The sequence below is a fragment of the Ammospiza caudacuta genome, chromosome 3, assembly GCF_027887145.1.
Source record: "Ammospiza caudacuta isolate bAmmCau1 chromosome 3, bAmmCau1.pri, whole genome shotgun sequence".
NCBI classification, from domain to species: domain Eukaryota; kingdom Metazoa; phylum Chordata; class Aves; order Passeriformes; family Passerellidae; genus Ammospiza; species Ammospiza caudacuta.
In genome coordinates, this window is record NC_080595.1 from 13,744,690 (window position 1) to 13,764,844 (window position 20,155).

The 20,155-nt window shown below is 37.1% G+C and overlaps 1 protein-coding gene across 3 annotated transcripts in view; it reads left to right on the top strand.

The window, feature by feature from the left end:
• MAP4K3 (mitogen-activated protein kinase kinase kinase kinase 3) overlaps positions 1 to 20,155 on the top strand; it is a 65,449-nt gene that overhangs the window by 27,209 nt on the left and 18,085 nt on the right. For 2 of the 3 annotated variants that reach the window (XM_058802741.1, XM_058802742.1), the window contains exons 13-23: positions 1,008 to 1,083; positions 2,032 to 2,090; positions 4,590 to 4,652; positions 12,064 to 12,122; positions 13,266 to 13,304; positions 13,587 to 13,640; positions 16,691 to 16,733; positions 16,946 to 17,108; positions 18,099 to 18,208; positions 19,119 to 19,160; positions 19,391 to 19,475. In XM_058802741.1, coding sequence (XP_058658724.1) covers positions 1,008 to 1,083; positions 2,032 to 2,090; positions 4,590 to 4,652; positions 12,064 to 12,122; positions 13,266 to 13,304; positions 13,587 to 13,640; positions 16,691 to 16,733; positions 16,946 to 17,108; positions 18,099 to 18,208; positions 19,119 to 19,160; positions 19,391 to 19,475 — 793 coding nt within the window. The remainder of the gene's footprint in view (positions 1 to 1,007; positions 1,084 to 2,031; positions 2,091 to 4,589; positions 4,653 to 12,063; positions 12,123 to 13,265; positions 13,305 to 13,586; positions 13,641 to 16,690; positions 16,734 to 16,945; positions 17,109 to 18,098; positions 18,209 to 19,118; positions 19,161 to 19,390; positions 19,476 to 20,155) is intronic. The other variant, XM_058802743.1, reaches the window with a different exon arrangement.

Genomic DNA, 20,155 nt, shown 5'->3' on the forward strand with positions numbered 1-20,155 from the left:
AAAATACACATCCACAGGCTGTAAATCTCTGCAGTTTCAAGGAAGAGCAAAGTGAACAAAAATGGGAGGTGAAACACCATGTACATGTGTTGCCTCCTAACAGGAATCAAGGAAGTAGTGTGTGATAAAAAGGGGAGAAGGGAAATCATGTTTGCAGATTGTATTTTGGGAATAAATAGAGTCTCTGAGCTATTCATGACTCTGTGAAAGTACAGCAACAATAGTATTAGCAACAAAAGGGTGATTCACATGCAAAGATGCTCACCATGGAGCCTGAGGCAGTGACCAAGGGTGCAGAATGCCCCCACATTTCTAAGGGAGCTTGCAGTGGTGAATGTAGAAAGAAGAGGGAAAATCCAACAGAGGCAAAAAAAGAAAGCCAGGTTTTAAAGTGCAGAACGCTTAATCCTGTAGAGAAGTAAATGGAAGTTCAGGGAAAAAATAGAAGTGGAATATAAATATGAAGGTGAATTTGTAGAAATTTTGCTATCTCTTGCCACTCAGCACTGGAGTACCAGAAATACTCCTTTCTAGTCAGCTTTGAAAACCTGTGGTAGATTTCTCATCTGCTTAAATAACCTAACTGGTGACATTTTAGAAATCAGTTTATGTTAAAAGCTGGGAAAATTATTTAAGTATCTCATGGAATGAAATCTGCCAGTAAGTCAGATTTTGTCTTACTGCTTATTTTAAAAACTACCAATACCCTTAAACTGAATGGTGAAAACAGAAAATGCTATGTGAGCAAAGAGAAAAGCTGGCCAGCATTAGCTTTACTTGCTCAGATGCAGTGTTCTAAAATCCCTTATACTGAAAGCACTCAACAGTTAAAATGTCTCTAAATAATTCTAACTTAATATATTAAAAAATGCATGCAATCTTTACATTTAGCTTTCACTTGATTTTTTTTTTATGTTATGCTAAAGAAACCTGCTAAAAAGTGTTACACAATACAAGGTTTCAAGTGAATATATTTTGGTGTTAAATATTTTATTTTTCCCTTCTAGCCTCTCGTTGTGCCTCACAGAATTCATTCAACAAGTAGAAATGGGAGAGAAGAAAAGACACGCTCTGAAATAAACTGTAAGCATGTGTAATGTGACAATATGATGTATATAATCATTGATATTATTTCAGCTGGTGTTTTGGGTATCTGACATACATAGAAACATTTTCAGTGAAAATAAAAGCTTAGACTGTTTCACTTAAGGATGTAAGATGTGTAAAATATTTTTATACCTTTTGTCAGCACTTCAGCAGAGTTCATTATTGTTTCATCTTAACTGAACAAGACACAGCCTGAGCTCTTCTGAGAACTGATTGACATTGTTTTATATGTTACTCCAGGAAAGATATTCAGACCAATGCCAGATTCAGCTGGGTAACAGAATGGCAAAGGATTATTCTTTTTTCCTTAATTTAGCATCTTGGATTTGCTTTTGAATTTAAGCAATCACACAGAGGTTAGGAAGGGAGGATGTTGATCATTGGACATTAAAAGCAGACTCCATTCCCCAGGTTGTAGTAATTATTTTGCTTGAATTAAATACTTAGAGCTTTAGCTGTCTTTTCTTGAGGTAAAATCAAGAGTAGGAGTGTTCAGGAAGTCCTTCCAAAGAGTTGTCCTGGAGGATGTGGTTAATTTTCACCCAGCTTCATTCAGCACTGTTTAGTGCCAGGGAGTCTCTCAGAAGAACAGATCCAACAGTGAATTCACATCATGGATAGTTTTTTCTGTAAAGTACAGCTGTATTGCCCCTCTGAAGAGGACACTTTGCTCAGTGGTTTTCCTGTTCCTTCTAATGAGAAGGTGAGGCAAATGCTGATTGGGCTGCCTTTGTGATAAAAGAGTACTTTCTGTGCCCATTAGGTTTTCTAGCAGTCACAAGTTTGGTATGTCCATGTGTCACAAGTTTCTGTCAGTGGGGATGTGATGCATTCATTAAACTGAATTTTTCTTTTTGTTAGCCTTTGGAGCTAAGTCTTTTCTAACTGGAGTCCAACTTCTTGTTTTCCTTTTCTCCTCTTTAGTTGGCCAAGTAAAGTTTGATCCACCATTGAGGAAAGAGACAGAGCCACATCATGAATTTGTGAGTAACAAGCAGCATGGGCTGTGCACTGCGCATTAATCCCTGCAAATATCTGTAGGGGAGGAGAAATCCAAGATGTGTAGCATGTTTCCTTGGTAGTACTGAACTTAGTGATTTTACTGACAAGTTCTAACACAGTGGGATTTTTGTACCATTGCATTCACTATAGGTAGCAAGCATCCTTATTTGTAGTTTCTGCCAGGTGTGCTTTATGTGCTAAGCCGTGTTGCAGCTTTCCTCTATCCTTTATCCCTCACTGCCCAGTATACCATTCTCTTTTATTAGCAGAGTTATTTTTTAATTGTAGAATTCCTCTGTGTACTCATCTCTTTCTCCCCTTTGTTCTTGTATTGACAATGGAAATAATAAAATTGAGAGCTTGGGGAGGAGATATGATGCATTTTAAAACACTTTACTCTGTGAATAATCTTTCTGTGGCCCTGCATTGCAGCTGAGCCATGCTGAGTGTGGCAGCTATTTTCTGTCAAGGTGTGTTGCCAATGGTTTTCTCCTGTGGACCCATCAGTACAAGGGGTGTGAGAACTCAGGCTGTGAGGGAAGAGGTGTCTGTGCAGTCTCACAATTGCAGTAGCTTCCTCTCTTCTATGGAGACTGTTGCTTTCCACATTTGTGCACTTGGGCAATTTCTTCAAGATAAAAAGACATTCCTTTGCTTCCTCACTGCAGACTTATGTGTTCTCTCTGTTTTTCTAAGGCAGGTGTTAAGGAGAAAAAGTTGACTTAGTAAATATGTGGGAGGGACACTGACTTTGCTCAGAGTTGGTTTTTGGATGGGTGTGTACTTAGGAATGTACTTCTGTAGTCTACAAACCACATGTGAGTTGGATTTCTGACACAGACTTCCTTGTGGTGCTCTGTGGTTGTACTGACATAATCCTTCCAAGTGCTTTGCCCTTTGGTAGTGGGTCAGCAGACTCTGGGTGTAAGAGGTTGTATTTAATCTTGCTTGTCCTCAGAACTGGCTGGACAGGGAGCCTTAGTTTCTAGTGCCTGTTTGAGATGGAGGAGAGCAGCTTACCAAATGACATAGGATTTAGACAAGTATTTCAGATGTGTTACTTAAACCTTGGCATAACTGCAGAGCAGCATTATTTAGGAGCTCTGGTTATGTAAGTTTTTATTAAGTATGATAATGAAGGCAGTGCTTCCACTAGAAACCCATCATTTAACTCAAAATTATTTTTTAACTGATTCCAAGGTGTTTTGTCTTTGCTTCCCTGTTGTAAAGAAAATACAATTGGAAGCATTGTGTAGTTGAAACTGTCATGGTTTTGCTCGTTAAGAGTTTTATTTATACACACACAGAGTTATAATTGTAAAAAGATGTTAGTGGAGAGCTTGAAGTTTTAAAAATACTTTTCCCATTTCTTTCTTTTTATTAGTCACTGATGATACAGTGGATAACTCCATGGAACAACTTGAGTTGCTAAACTGGAGAGAGGTTTTCTAAGGGGTAGAAAGCACAGCTTTTGAGAGCAGTTCTTTGACAGGTGGTGTTGGAAGGGAGGAATTGAGCCTTTTCCTACACTGTGTGTTAGGAATCAGGACCTTTGTACTTTAAAGTCTCAGAAGTTCTTGCTGCTTGGTGAAGGGACTGGAACCATCCAGATGAATTCTGCGATAAGAAAATGTCTTAGCGTTGTTTGTTCTGGTCAGATGTTGCACATGTGAAACCTGTCCAAGGAACTTGCCTCATCTCCCTGTCTATGCAGAACACCTGTAACTGTTACTTTGAATCTTTCTGAAGAGGAAAATTTACTGCTCCATGCTTTATGTCAGAAAGAAGATTGCAGACCTGATATCAATGTGATGTTGGGTCCAGAGGCCAAATTAAAAACATAATTTATAGATTAGCTGAAGAACTAGTGGACAATTTAAATTGGCATGGCAAATTGCAAACAAGTGACCTATTCAAAGAATGAAAGCTTTAGCTAAGGGCCTCAGCACAAACCAGCCTGTGGGAGAAGTTTGTAACAATCTGCCCACTCTGGCAGAGGAAGTCTGTGAAATGGAAATGGGAGCAGGAGATTACTGTCTCTTCCTCCAGCAGTAACAGTGTGGATCTGTTTTCATTAAAGCTGTTCTGATGCTTTTGCTTCTGTCTCACCAAGCAGGCTTAAACTTACACTCAGTTACTTATGTGTGTGAGTGCACAAAGCCCTGGACCCCTGCAGCATGAGAAGTTACTGTCAGTGCTGCACTGAGATGTTGAACTGGACTCTTGCTGGGACAGTTTGTCACACATTACCACAGCTCAGCTGATGAACAGTAATTCATCATTTTGGTATTTGATGATGTGACCATTCCTTAGCTGTGTTTTACCTCCATTGCAAGAACTGTCTTAACATGGTTTTGAGTTTCAACCAACTAACTTTCAGTATCTCTTTTTTTTTAGCAAGAAAAATTACCTTTATGTGCATCTGGCTTTCAGTCACAATATAAATAATTTGCTTTTCTTGATCTCTATCTAATGAACAGCCTGACAGTAGCGATTTTTTGGACAATTCAGAAGACATATACTACACTGCGAGATCTAACCTGGTATTTTTCGTCTTATACCTTTCTTTGTCAGTGTTAGTTTTGTCTTTGTTTTCCTTTTTCAAAGTTCATGTTTTGTCCTGTTGTTGTAGTAGTGCTGTTTTCATCTGTAAAAATCATTAAATGTAACTGTTAGTCTGTATGTGTATTTCTGTAGTGTAGAAAGAAATTCTTATTATGGGCAGCATTGACAGTATTTAACCTGTACTCATATTTACTTGAATCACTCTGTTAGAAGGGGCTCAGTGTTATGCATTCATGCATTCATTGTAATTTCTTTACTGCCATACTGTGTGTAATTTGTTAGTTTTTTGGAGGGTGATTGAACATAGAAGAAACATTTTCTTTGTATTTCTGTCTGGTAGGGTGTTTTTTTTTTAATGATCCCATGCAAGACTATAAAATTATGTAAATCTGTAAATTCTCCAGATGGTAATTGTGTTACAAAATGAATATACACTTAATAGAAATAACAGAAACTGGCCTCATAACTGTTTTCAATGGCATTTGACATAATTTAAAGTCTGATAAATTGTCCAAATTTTCTGTTGTTGCACTGCTAAAAAATTTGGTTTGTTAGCATCACACTGTGGAAATTACTCTAGGAAGTAAGTTTTCTTATTTCTCTGCTCTTTGTGTAATTAAACACAGACTCTTGAGAAAAAGGAAGAAACATTCTGTAGTAAATTAAGAGCATAATCTGCTAACTTTCTTGGATTTGTGAGATGTTTAATATAAGTGCACTGAGAGGAAGATGGGAGGCTGGGGTATTTGAGAATGTCTTGGGGTTTTTGTGATGTTTTTTGTTCTTAGGGTTTTTTTGTTTGTTTGTTACAGCATCTCTTGGCCTGGTGTGACTTGAATCTGCCAGAAACATAGTTAGTGAAAGCTTAGACTGTCTTTGCCTTTCTTGGAAAGAAATTTGTGTATTGCTTCCTTATAAGAATGTTTCACAAATTGTTTTGAGATGAGTAACTTAGATTTCCCTACCTGGTGGCAACACTCCCATCCTGTGCAGTTCCTCTTGTTTTGAGAGTGGTTTTGGCTTTTCAGTTTGGTTTGCTTTTGGTTTACTCTTTGCAGTTTAACACTTCTTAATTTATTTTTTTTTGTTTAAGGCTATTTTCAGTGTTGTCACATATCTTGCTAGTCTGGTATCTGTGGGTCTAAGAGCAGAATAAGAACATGTCTCATAAGTGGACTGTCCTTTGCCCTCCTTCTTCTACTCCATACTGCTCAATATTCTCTTCAAAATTTGTGACTATTCTAAAACTTACCAAGTAATGTTGTTGTCACAATCGTGAGGTGTGTTTTTAAAGTCACTCAGTGGCACTTTCTCTGTTTCACTGCTTTCTTCACATCCTCCTGTGCTCATTTTGAATCAAAGTGGAGAATTTAAAGTTGATGGTAGTGCATCACCTATTTGTGAGATTCTTCAGTAAGATCTAACCCTTAGAGGAGATAATTACTAGTTGGTTCATTCTTCTGTAGGATGCATTAATCAGAGATTCTCTCTCTGTCTCCTTCCCCCACTCCTGCTCTGACAGTATTGGTTTCAGATATGTTCATTGAGAAGTGGTATGTGAGTTTTTCAAATGTTATCAAGAGGAAACAATTACACTTTTTCAGAAGCATGATGTATCACCTACTACTGTGGGGCTCTTTCTCTGCCGTTGTACTGGTTTTATAAAATACCTTGTAAGTAACAACTCCGTTGCAGAGCTAAGATAATTTTAAAAAATTCCCATAGATGGAGATGTATTTTGGGCCACATACAGTTGATGTTGAAAGCATAGTTGTACAGGATTTTGTACAGTTGGATTGATCTTATGGCAGTTTGTGCATATTACATTTCAAACATTTGATGCCTATGATGTGGCTACCCTTAAAAATAATTTCTCTCTTTTTCTTCTTCCCCTCCTTCTGCCTGTGCTTTTCTGAGGCACCTACCTGGATCTGCCAAAAGAATGGAGAAATTGAGTACAGGTCTTGTTTGCAGGGAACATTTTGGATCCAATCCCCAGTATCCCTTAATGCAAATTGCAATCAGAAAGGACGGGATAGTGCTTCTCTTTCATCTTATACCAATATACTCCTTTGATTCATAGCTGAATAAATAACAGACTATTTTACTCTAGAGTCAGGCTCTTCTCTCTTTCAGGATAGATATTTTTCGTTCTTCTGCAACTAGGCAACAAGTTTCTCAGAAACTTTCTTGGATACCTTCCATCTTTTGAGATTTTTTTGCACATGCTACTTCCTGTCATTTAGAGTTCTTCATGTTCCTATTTTGTCTTCTTAGTCTTATGTGCACATTAGACTTTTCATAAGGTAGATCTTTTCACCATCTTTCTGTATATTTTAAAAGCAATTGTTTGGATCCTAGCTCAAATAAGTTGCAGAGCTGAGCATTGCATTTGCAGTGAGCTCAGGACATGGTCTAAATCCAAGTCACCTTTAAAAATATGTGCTCCTTTTTCTGGGACATTTTTAACCTATGCTATTGAACCCGAGTCACAAAAGCTCATTGTTTTTCTGACTCGAAACAAAATGTCACATTGAACCAAATGAAAATATTTTCATTTAGCTTATCCTGGTCTACAGTGAAATTCTGTGGCAAAGCATTTTTCTTCCCATTTGTAGTGAGCTGAAAAATAATTCTAGTTCATACATGGAGAGCTGTTCTGCACAATTTAGGTGAGAAATACCATCAGAGAATTTCCCAAAAAAAGATGAAGTAGGAAGGAACCCCTGGTGATCTCTGGCTGACTTCTGTTTAAACCAGGGGCCTGGAGTAATTTAACCTGAAGGATATAACACACAGTAAAAAGTGTGGAATTCTACTGTTAAAGTGACAGAAGAGTTGAATAAAACTTGGCTTTGCTATCTCAGGTTCCAACCTGTAATTGTTTTCAGTTGTTACAAGTGTAACATTCATTTAGGACTCCTTTAGCAAAGAATTCAGAGATTTGCAGCTCCCCTGCTGTCTGCACTGTTGTCCTTGCCAGGTACATTTATACATTTGGTCCTATGTAAATACTTCTGTCATAGCTGTTTTTTGTTTTCTTTTGCCTCATAAATATGCTCTGGGTTTAATAATTTGTGATCATGTTGGTAGCAGTTACTTTTAGGAATGTAATGTTTCTCATAGCTATTTTTACTGTTTCTCATAGTGATTTTTAATTAGTTGTGGCAGAAAAGCAAAAATATTGGTAGGAAATGACTGAACTAAAGAGATTGACATAGATAACAGAGAACCTTACCCAGGAGCATTTTTCTTTAATTTAAGTAATTTTTCTCCTCACTACACATACATACATATGCTTTTTCTTTGCTGCAAGCCATGAAGACTCCTGTCCTACTTTAGCTAACCTAGCTCTAAAAACATATTGCAGCTAGCAGTATTGGATTTCAGAGAGTCTTCATACCTTTTCCAGCTTTAGGTAGTGAAATGGAGCATGCTTCTTGGATCAGAAGAAAATAAGTGGAAATGCTGGAAAAGTACCAGTGGTTTTTGCACTTTTTGTTTTCCTCCCCTTTATGTTTTGGGTATTTTCTGCTTGGAAAAAAGTAATTAAGAAAATGAGATGCTCAGTTTTACTGCTAGGAGGCAAGGGGATGTTCACAGACAAAATGCATGGAGAACTGAAATACAAAGGAAGAGGGGAACAGTGGTTGTGTAGCAGTAATGCACAGTAAAACCTCACTCAGCCACCAGGGAAGAATTATATTTAGCCTGTTCAAAAAAAAATACATTCAGTTTGGTTTTTCTGATGCATTAGGCTATCCAGAGAAATTCAAGAATGCACTTTTTGTTGAAATAAAGACATTAAAATATAGAATATGCCTTAGGTAGTGCTAGGCTCTTTTAAAAATTAACTTCCTCTTTGATGAAGCAATGAGATAGGAATTGCTTTGTCATTTTGCTGAGATAGAGATGTGTATGTGCCTTCTTACTTAATATGTTAGTAGTCCAAAGGTGATTTGTATTCTTTGAAATTCAGGGTTAGTCCCACAGCATTTTGTATATTTCAAGTCTTAATTTTGCCACTTTGATTGGTCTTGTTAGATTTCAAGAACAGCAAATATAGGAAGTAACTGTGAATTCCTGGTTTGCTGTATACATTTTGTTTTTGAAGGCCTGAACACTGAAAAACAGATTTCCAGGACAGCCCAGCCCTATAGAACAAATTAGGATGATAAGACTGTTAAAGATACAGTAGCAGTTAGCTTACAGTGAAATTCTGCAGACCTTAAATAGCAGGTTTTTAAACTTAAGCCACAGAAGCTATTGTAGATTTGATTATTCCTTGGGAATTTTTTTCATAACATGGCCTTACCATCAAATATTTTGTGGAAATCCCTGTACTGTTTTTAATACTCTTTTTAGTCACTGCTTACTTTGCACATGTGATTTATCTAAGGGTATGATGTGGCTTTCTACATGGCAGCTTCCTTTAATGTTACCTAAGCTGTTGAGGAGAACTGGTGATTATTCCCTGTATTACCTTTTTTCCAAAGCAATCCCTTCCAGCAAAGAGCACTCTGGTCTTGCACGTGGGTGAGTTGTTTCAGGAATGAGCTGTTGGTAACCTGGGGTTGCATCTTTGATTCAATACCAAGATCATAGACCTGTTCTCATTGCTGCTGGCTGTAGATCTCAAGATCTATTGGAATATATCTGTCTAGTCACTCAGATTTATTCAGTGTCAATTTTGTCTGAGCTAAAATCAGAGAATTTGAGTTAACTAACCAGCATTTATGCATGTGTGTTAAATGACAATATTAATGTAGATTGATGAAGATGATGGGTAACTTTGCATAAATTAGTAATTAATGCTAATGTGTTCTTCCCAATAGAAATCCATAACTTAGAAGATTTGATATCTTTATGTGTGGCTTTAAAGAAATCTATTTCTACTGCGTGTTCTGGTGCAGTGTAACAGCTCACTGGAGGCTTTGCTGGATACATGCAGTTTTATGAATGCTTCTGTATCAAATATGTAGCTAGAATAGGTTTAGTTAATATATAATTATAAATTCTGTGTGTATTTAAAATAGAAGGTAGAAGAAAAATGTATTTTATTTTTAAAACCTCTCCAGCTCTCAGTATTTATCAAGAGATCAAAAGGAGAAATTTCCCTGGCAATGAAATACTTGACACTAGCTTTGGAGAGAAAACCAGGAGTATTTAAAGGGATTAGGAAGAGTATACATGTCCAATTAAAATCATAGTCAAATTTATGCTATACAACAGTAAATGGAACCGAAAGATAGATTTTGCCCTTTAAAGCATTTAGACATAAATAACTCTGGCAGATGTCATCTTTGATAAGGAAAATTCTAGTAACTCTTAAAAGGTCTGACAGCAGAGGAGGGCTCCTTTTGTTTTAGGTGAATTTATTTATTTTCTCTTAATATTTTCCTTGTCATTGCTGTACAGTGTATCTGTCTATCTGTATCCATACATTTACTGTGTGTAAATTCAGATGGACAGAGATTTTGGGTCTGCCCAGCATTTTGCAACACTGAGGGCTTGTCTCTTCAAGGTGAAAATCTCAGATTTCTGTCACCTCTCAGTAACCCCACTGTTCCAGGGTTACTTTTCTCAACAGTTTCCCAGTCTTTGTTCTCTTACAGGGACTCACACAACCTGTGTAACCTATTTGCTCATGACTGTGGTGACTCCTTATGTTTCCAGTCCTGTGTTTTCCTGCTCTAGAGCCTGAATCCTCAAAATATCTGTGCTTGCAGGTGGAAGTTCCTGAGATTGCTTAGAAGTAATAGAAGTACTTGGAGCAAAGAAAGTTGAATCTGTTTCTTGCTGGTGGATTGTAGAATATCCACTGGTGGTGAGGAGTCAGATCAATAGACATAGATGGAGTTTGGTGGTGTGGGGGGATCATTTAATTGTAGAATCAAGATGTATAATAAAGTTGATTCAGAGATTGAAAAGTCATTCTCTCCATGGTCAGGAAATGCCAGCAACCAGGCTTGCATTTGCAATTTTTATTCAGCCCTCTGATCTATACATTCTTTTACCTCAAGTAATATCAGTTACATAGTGTTTTTTCCACAGTATTTCACTTGTGTTGGGAAAATACACAGAGTCACTGAAGCAACCAAATGCTACTGACAGCTGTGGTAGACACACCCATGTGCAAACTACTACTTAGCTTTGCAGGGCAGACTAAAGGGTGCAGTAAACAACCTGAAACTCCTTGGCAAGCAAAAACCAATATTTACAGCTTTGTATTAATGTGATTGCCCTTCAGCCTGGCACTGAGGGCTGCAGTGGTTTCTACTTCATCAGCTTGGAAGACTGGCAAATCTGGTGTGAGACTTTTCCTCTGATTTTTAAAAATACCCTTTTGAAAGATCAGCCCCATCTAATCCAGATTTATTCATCTTAAAGCTTGGATATCTGGGCCTTTTGCTGACGGGTGACACTTTTTGATATGGGTTGCAGCTGAAAGGGGCCTTTTCAACAGAAGGTGTTTGGGAGACCTTTAAAATGTTTCCTGAGAAGGAAGAGTGTAGCTCCATTTATCACTAATTTAGGTGATCAATAACTTGTTTCTCCTGGTGAATACACTCACTATTTTGGGAGCAAATTTATGCTCATATTTCTCCTGTTGTGATCCACCTGAAGAAAAAAATAGGCTGCAATTATAGCAGTATTCTCCCAGCAGTTATAGATTTGATTGTGCTTCAGTGGGGTTCCTGTATTCCATTAATGCATTAAATATTTATACCATAATGGTTTTTATTTAAAAATAGTGTTGAAGGCCTATTAGCACATCTTTTTCTGTGTAGCCTGCACTCCATGACTGCTGGAGCATTTGACTTTGTTAATTCTGTTTTGGCTTTTTTTTCCAAAGAAAAGGTCTTCCTAACATATACACATATTGGTATAACCAGAGTAATGAAAACACTTACTGTCCTCTCTGCTTATTTTTTAAATGTTTTCACGTGCTGAAGGATTTCAGGCTCCCTGCCAGAGCGACTCCCCTTCTGAAATGACTACTAAATGTTCCAGTGAGGGGTAGCTGGGTTTCCTATGGAATTTGGTAGATTGCAAAGTCCTGAATTTTTTTCTCTTACTGTTATGTTAGTTTTGTTGGGGTTTTTTTTTTTCACTTTTATGCAGCTGACTTTATGTGAGCAGAGAATCTCTTGTGTGCAAGGAAGGGGCAAAGGTCAGAGTTAAAAGTAATTACAGGTGGAGCAAACTGGCAGAGAGGAGATTTTTGGGTGTAGTGGGCCTGAAAGTGGTGTTAGGGGGCAGGAAGGCCAGAGAATTCAGCTTATTTGGTATCTCAGGTGTTGCAGAGGGGATAACAGCAGCATGGCAAAGGGTGTGTGTTGGTTGCTCACCTGTTTATCTTAAAAGATTCATTCTCTTATGTTTTAGGATCTACAGCTAGAATATGGTCATGGTCCTCAGTGTGGCTACTTTTTGGGTGCAAATAAGTGAGTAAGCAACTGCATTTTCTGTCTTCAATTCTTTCAAGACTATTTTAATATAAAGATTCATTAGCTGAAATGGATGTAGTAAAATAAGTCAAACTTGTTTCTATCAGTTAAAATTCCAAAATAATTTTATTTATTTCTAAAATAATAGTAACTCTAATGATACAGAATTGCAGCACTTTGCAGTATGTGAGGCTGTATTGACCACATTGTCTTTGTGGTGGTATAGGCTTCCTTTTAAGAGCTGTTATCTTGGTGTCTTGTTTATGGAATATTCTGCATGATAGGCCCCACAGAGCACAATTTTACCCCATCTGGGAACTGCCAGTGCTGCTCTTTGACATTACTTCATGCCCTTCTTTATCTTGAAGGCCACTAGAACATGCAGTTATAGATGCTTTAAAAAATAAAACTTACTTTTCTTAGCAAGCCCTTAAACTTCATGCTTATACCTTTAATCATCTTGATGTATTAATCATATGAAATAATTCTCCATGTAATTTTCCCTTTGCACACAATTACTTAATTACATTTATGCATGCCAAAATTAGGATGCCTACTTTTGATTTGCTAAATTAAATCATACTAAAAATGCAGAAAACCTAAGCATAGAGCATGCTATTTTTACATAGTCTTTAATGTGAAAAAATCAGTACTGATAATTTTTGAAATCCTCTTGTTCCTTAGTCCTGTGATTCTTCTCTGTGTTTTCAGACAAAAACATGAGTATGAAGTCCAGAATGTTACAAAAAATTAACCAGGGAAGAATTAATTTATCCCAAAAGTGGTTTCATACTTGACAGTCTGTTTATTATGTTTAGTATTATGATTTTCTTATAGATTTCTTTGAAATTGGATTAAAGTAACACAGTCCTTGTTTTACAGTAAGAGGAAAAAGGACCATTGCACTTAATGGCAATACATTAATAAACACACATAGAAGGGTGTTGTGTGAACAATAAATTTTAAAAATTTGCAGCTGTGTTGGTTTTTGTATGGATACTGGATGAATATTCTGAAAGCCAGCTGAAATAACATACTTTGAATTATTTACTGAAAGAATCATAGGTGCTTTTGTGCTTTTGATAATCACGCTTGTGTACCACAATTAAATCATGTTCTTGTTCTTATTTAATGCTGAAGGAGTCTCTTAAAATCAGTTGAAGAAGAACTACATCAGCGGTAATTCTGTTTCTTTTTTCCTCTCGTGTGTGTTTCAAAAGTAATTAATGCATTGATTTTTGTCTGTCCCAACTGCTTCTTGTTTGTCCCTGTGCTTGCTGAGAGCCTGTGAGAGAGGCATAGTTGTCTAGATTGCAGCTGTACTTTAAGGAACAATAATGATTTTAAAAAAGACAGTAAAATTCTATACAAGAGGTAGATTTTGAGCTCAGAATCTTTCACAACAGTCAAGGTAATTTTAATACAACTCACTCAACCATAGTACTTTGTTCATTTTCTTAGGGGGCATGTGGCACATTTAGAAGATGATGATGATGCAGACGATGATTCTAAACAGTAAGTCCTTTTTGTAAAAATAAATAAAGTCAGATTCTTGAATAGATGAGTATTTTTAAAAAAAAAAGGTTGAATCACAACCTTTCACAACCTACAATTCTGTAACAACTCAGGATTCTTTTTGCTGTGGCATTCTTAAATATAGGTATTTTAATGTTGTTGCTAGATTACATCACTATAAGTTATCTCATTCTGCTGATTGTTATAAATTGGGAGGAGGGGGAAATCTTGTTCCTTGAGTGATACAGTTTTCTTTTTATTTTCTATTATGGAACTAAATTTTGGCATCATTATGCTGAGCCAGTAATATGTCCAACTACAGTCCTAGTGTGCCTTCTTTACAACTGATAACTATATATCAAAATAAAGCTCATGAAAAGTAGATGAAATATATATATATTATAGGCTTCTCTAGATGATTGAGTTTGTTCTGTATGTGTTCTCAACTAGGAGGAAGCTTGTATGGGTGCTTGGTTTTTGGAATAGAGCTGACTTCCTTTACTCAGAGCAAATGTGAGAGAGAGAGCACATGTGACTGCAAAGGCATGTGTCAAATTAATGAGTTCATATTAAATCCCACTGGCCTAAATATTCTTGGGCTCTATTTGATTGATGGATGAGAGCTGAAACAATTTTAAAAGCAAAACCAGTGCATATAGATTTGCATTCCTAAAGAAATCTGGTGTAAAGACCAAAAGGAATGATGTCATTGAGACATAATTTTTGTTTGCTTTCTGTTAATGGGTAATTTGGAAAGCTGTTGGTTCATACAAGAAACCTTTAAAGCATGTGTTATCTATTGCTGGCATCTCTCTCTTGCAGAGAACCAAACTATAACCTCTCTTTGTTTTTTTCTTTGAGTCATTTTACTGCTTTTGTGAACCACCTCAGCTTGGTTCCTCCATCCATATGAACTTCTGGATGTTTTTTTGTGTCCAGCTCTCTGTTCATTTTTGTTTAATGCTTCTTTCCCCCCGCCCCCCCAAACTTCTTGCTCTGTTTGCAGCCAGAACCATCAATTCAGTAATGTTCCAGCACTTGGAACCTCTTGATCCCTGCTGTCTTGAAGTGCTAGCACTGATTTCTTTGAGAGCTTTTAAATCCTTGTTCCATGCACAAGCTCCATCAGAACTCTCAAACAGCATTGGATTCAGCTGCTGTGTGGCTGTTGTGTTTCTGTAGATTTTCTTTTTTAGGTTAGGCAAGAAAGAACCTGTGATAGCTTTGGAGAGGTTCTAATTCATCTGACCCTGGGGACCAGTAGTCACTGATTGTCTTCCAGAGTTGTCTTGGTACTGTTTGTTTCTTCTGCTGTATCATCCTAAGTACTTTCGCCCTACAGAGGGGGCCTGACAGTGTGTAAAAAGCTTGAATCCCTCAACCTTGGGTCAGACAGATTATGCATCTGTGCCTTTCTCTTGGTATCTGCTGGAGCCCAAAGATCTGCTGCAATTATTGGTTCATCTGCCTGGTCTTGAATATCTGTCTGTGGAATCCACTGAAGATTCAAGGCTTTGGTTTGATTTCTATTCTGTGAGGTGGAGCTGCAGTTGAGGAGCACATGTGACATCATTTACTTCTCCCTTCAGATCCAGAACAAAACCAGTGAATCCAGTGTACCTCTTCCAGCCCAAACTGGTGCCACTGCATGAAATCGAGTGATAGTAGCAGCAGAGAATCCATGTTTCGGAGAACAATATAAAATTATCACTCTTCATTTTAATAATTTTGATGTTTTGCTGTTTCTGTTTCTCTCATGTGCAGCAAGGCTGCTAATACTTGAATTTCTGGGTTATGGAAAGCAGCAATTACTGGGGCACTGCCCTGCATGAATAGCAGTGACAAACTGCACCTAAACCCTCTTGCTGAGACAAGGGCACATGGTCCTTTGTACACACATCTGTCACATGCATGCCAGATTGTTGCCTTTTTGCTTTCTTTGGCTGCCCAGTAACATTGGTTATCTGAAATGCAGGAAGAACACAAAAGAAATGGAAATGGAGCTTGAACCTTCATGACTGAGGACTTAAACTTGACCCCATATTACTAAGAGAAGATAATTTCTTCCACCAAAGCAGCTGTAATGCTTGACACAGGGGAACTTGTTCTCAAAATCCCCTTCCAGCTTCTCTGAAATACAAACAACAGATAAGATGCCAGGACAGAAACTCTTGGAAAGAATGAAGCCAAGCAGACAGGTTGTTGGCCTGTAAACAAACAGGCAGATATCTTACTACCTTGAACATAATTTAAAAATAAGGAAAATACTGTGGGAGAATGTCAAGTTTCCTAGTTTATTTAGTGGAAATAATTTTCTGTTCCTGAAATATTAGGAAACAGGACAGTGGAACCAATTTTTAATTGGTTTTCAAAACATGTAAAATTTCAGGGTTTAGTGTTGTCTTTTTAAATGCAGCATATTTTTTAAACCACAGAGCCAGGAGGGAAAGAGTGTTTGTGATGCTTCAGCTATGTTGTTTTCTGATAATATCTTGTACTGTTGGACCAAACTGCTCTAGCATGGAAAGTTGTGTTTCCCAAGATTTCCGTAAAAAATGAGACTCATCAACCAAAAATTAACCAACTAACCTAAACATGAGGGTAGCTGTCTGCTGCAGATGGATTTTATTTTTATGTGTAAGACTGTTTTAAGTCATCAGTGTAAATTTTCCAGGGAATGGTTTTCATTAGTTTTCTTGTTACTCCCCTTCAGCTCACTGATAGCCTTAACTTTCTCCTCTCAACAGAGCAAATGTCAGGCCTGCTCTGTTTCTTCCTACTTTGTTCTGCACAAATTTGTGCATCTTCAACAAATCAGTTCATGACACTCTCTGCTCTCTGGGGGGAAACATGTGATCATTGTTTTCATATTATCTGAGGTATAACAAAATGTTTGAAAGTATTTGTGATGCAGTTACTTGGATAATAATATAATAATTGCTCTTGACAAGTTAATGGTATTTATTTGTATGGCATTTATAAAACCCTGTCTCTTCTTGAAGACTGCTATTTGAGTTTTCTCTGTTTTGTTTTGTTTCTTTTCTTTATAGTGCTACTATGAAACCTAAAGTGCCGCCTCCCTTACCACCAAAGGTAAGTGAGGGGGATTTGGTTGCTCAGCAGAAAAATGCACTTTAAATAAACAAATAAATGGAGAATATTTAAATTACTGTATTGGTGGCTCTTTACTTGTGAAAATTTCAGAATCAAAATGCTGCATGTGTGTCTTTTCCGTCACTGATAAGTGGCATGGGTGCTTTGAATCTTTTTTTATTATGTTTTGATTATTATTATGTCTCTTTCAGCCTAAATCCATATTTATCCCCCAAGAAACTTATTCTTCTGAAAATGAAAACCAAGGGACAATCAAGAGATGCCCAACATCAGAGAGTCCAGCAAAATCTACATCTCATGTTCCACCCAGACCACCACCTCCTCGGTTACCTCCACAGAAATCTAATCCTTTGGGTAATAAACATGACCCCAGGGAGTATACAAGTATTTCTTAAATAATCTAATGGGATTTTATTTCTGTGTTCTTAGCTGTGCACACATTAAAAGATATTGAGGCAATTTTTCTATGGTGAGCAAGTAACAAAAAGTGCATGAAAGCCAAAATTCATGGAAAAAATATGCTTTAACTCTTAAAAGGGTCAAATGTACCTTCTGTCAGTCACTGACACAATTCCTGCTGATGCCATTGGTAACACAATAGCCTTCCTAAGCAACAGGCTTATAATGTAGAGTATCAAGATTGGTAAAGAAGTATGTTTGTAGGTTTCAGGTTGAGTGTGTCAGCTGTTGTTATTTGTCATGTCAAGGACAGAGTTCTGCTTTCAAAGTTTGCTTTTGTAAGTAATGAACTGGGCTGGGTAGTATAGGAGGTAATTGTGTTTGTTTACTGCCTGCTCAGACTGTTCATTTTATGGCTTTGTCAGTCTGATGCCTTGAGAGCTGTCTTGGGTTGGCTTCTCTTAAGTAAGCTCAATGTCTGCCTCTCAGCTGTTACTTTGGTAGCTTTTCCTTGCTTCATACTTAGTACTGCTGTTGATTTGTTAAAGATTTGACTCTAACAAGGCTGTGTTTCTAATGAATCAGTAATTGAAGTGTTAGCTATTGGCAAGTATTTCTTTAGGTATAGTTAACACATTTTTCCCTCATAACTGTGACTACATTCCTTTCTGTGCTGCTGTTAGAGTTGTTAGATTTGAGTTATTATGTTAGGGTTGTTACATTAAATACCAAAAGTCATGGACTGAGATTGAATGTGGCTTGATGGATATGTGCAGATGTAAGAACATGTATGCTTCAGAAATAAATTAGGGTATTTTACACTATACTGTATATAGTATATGTTCTGACTTAATTGGAAGTTCTGTCCCACTTAAGAGTTCTTAGGCTAGATTACTCTTTGAGGTGAAGGCAGAGGAACACATTCTTAACTATGAGTCTTTCTAGGTAATGGAGTCACTTCTGTGCAATTAAATGGTGAAAGAGAGGAACTGCCATATCAACAGAATGAAGCTAGAGACACTAACTTTTCAATGAAAGAAAAGAAGGAAATGCTGGTAGGTATTTAAGCTTCTGGGTGTCCTTTTAGAGTTGTCATGACTTTTCTACATGTGCAAGGAAAAGGAGCAGGTGTGCTCTTTACCAAGGAAGTTACGCTGGATGACATCTTGCTTTCTTTGAATCGAAACAGTTTTCCTTGATTGTCTAGCTGTGATACAGCCTTAGTCTGAAGTTGTCAGTGTTTAATTTTCCTTAGAAACAAACAATCACAAATATATGCAATTTTCTTGGTCTTTCACACACCTGAGAGAGATAATGAGAGCCATGTCTTGGGCTGTACTAAGCAATTGTACAAAAATGCTTGGACTGCTTAAGCATACGGGGAAATGAGGGAATGGAAAATGCTGTAGTTAGACTAGATTAAACATAACATGAGACTGCCCTCTTTGAGGGCTCCTTCCAAGTGTGAGGCTGGAAATGTAATTTTTTTGTGAGAAGTGGAGAGGAAATAGACTAGAAACATGGTAATGAGTCTTTGTTTTGTTTTAAGAAAGTGCCAGTATTACTGGCAATACTTCAAAAAGTGGGATTACCTGGACAGCTTTGAACTTGTCATTTGAAATTGTGTTTGAAGTTTACCTGTGAAAGAGGTTTGATCAGAAGCTTGTTTGTGCTAGGAGAAATTGATACTGACACAGGAAAGTGCATGTAGGGTTGAGCAATTGTTACAGTATTGCTTAAATTCTCTGGTACTGGAAATGGCATTCTTACAGGCACCACTGTAGTGTGAAAATGTTGCACAAGACTGTGCAGACATTCAGTGAGGATGTATTAGGGAATCACAGTGGAGATTTTAATGAAAAGAAAATTATGCTGAGTGTTTGTGGTTATGCTGTGTGTGGGGAGGGAATATACATATTCAAGCATAGTGTGAGTGTAAACATACTTTTAAATTTCATTTTCTAGAAACCAATTAGTAATGGCCTTCCTCCCACACCTAAAGTACATGTGAGTATTGCTGAGTCACACAAATGCATGTTGGGGTGGATTGAAAAAGCACATTTTTTTAATGTTTGTAGTATTTGCTTTTTTACTTAAAAACTTTATATGACTTAGCAATGCTAAGCCAGTGGTATGACTCTTAACTTTTTGTTACTACTTGAAGTAAAAATAATCCTTTTGGGAAGGTCACCTTTTAATTTTTCATGTGTATGTTTTTAATATTTTTACTTCTACAGATGGGTGCTTGCTTTTCAAAGGTTTTCAATGGCTGTCCATTAAAAATTCATTGTGCAACATCTTGGATAAATCCAGATACAAGAGGTACTATATGATGAGTATTTTACCCATTTTGTCCTCTCCTTGAATTTCAAGAGTGCTTAGAAGAGCAGGACTATTCCTTTTAAAACAGACATATATTCATATAAGCAGGAGTCATTCTTTAATTATGCCACTGGTATCTAAAGGTGTGTTGTTTTTAAGATATATTGGATGAAGTTTTTGGTTTGATTAAAAAGAATAAATTGCATATTGAAGTTAAAGACTCTTCACAACATTTTAGTCCAAAAGGAGACAATCCTAATTTTTCTGTAAAAAATCTGACTTTTGGAGGTCTTAGCTGAGATTTATTTCTTAGCTGAGATCTTTCTGGCCATGCAGGATTCTGCAGCTGTTTTTTGCATAAATTTTAGTGCTTTAATATCTAGCCTGATATAAAGGGGTAGTTGGTACTATTATACTCACTTTGCCTGCTATTACACCCTTTGATTATAAGCTATGTAGACATACTAGTGAGCTGGTCAGCAAGAAAATATTGGGGTTTTTTTAGAAACTGGAATTAGGGAAGGGTAAATCCTTAGGAGTTGAGATCATCTCATAGAAGATGTCTGCCTTGTTTGCGTGCCTGTGTACAGTACTGGGATTTGATTATGTTCAAGAGGTGAGACACCCACAGGCTACTGAGAAAAAGTTCAAGTCACTACTGCTGTAGAAGTACTCTCAAA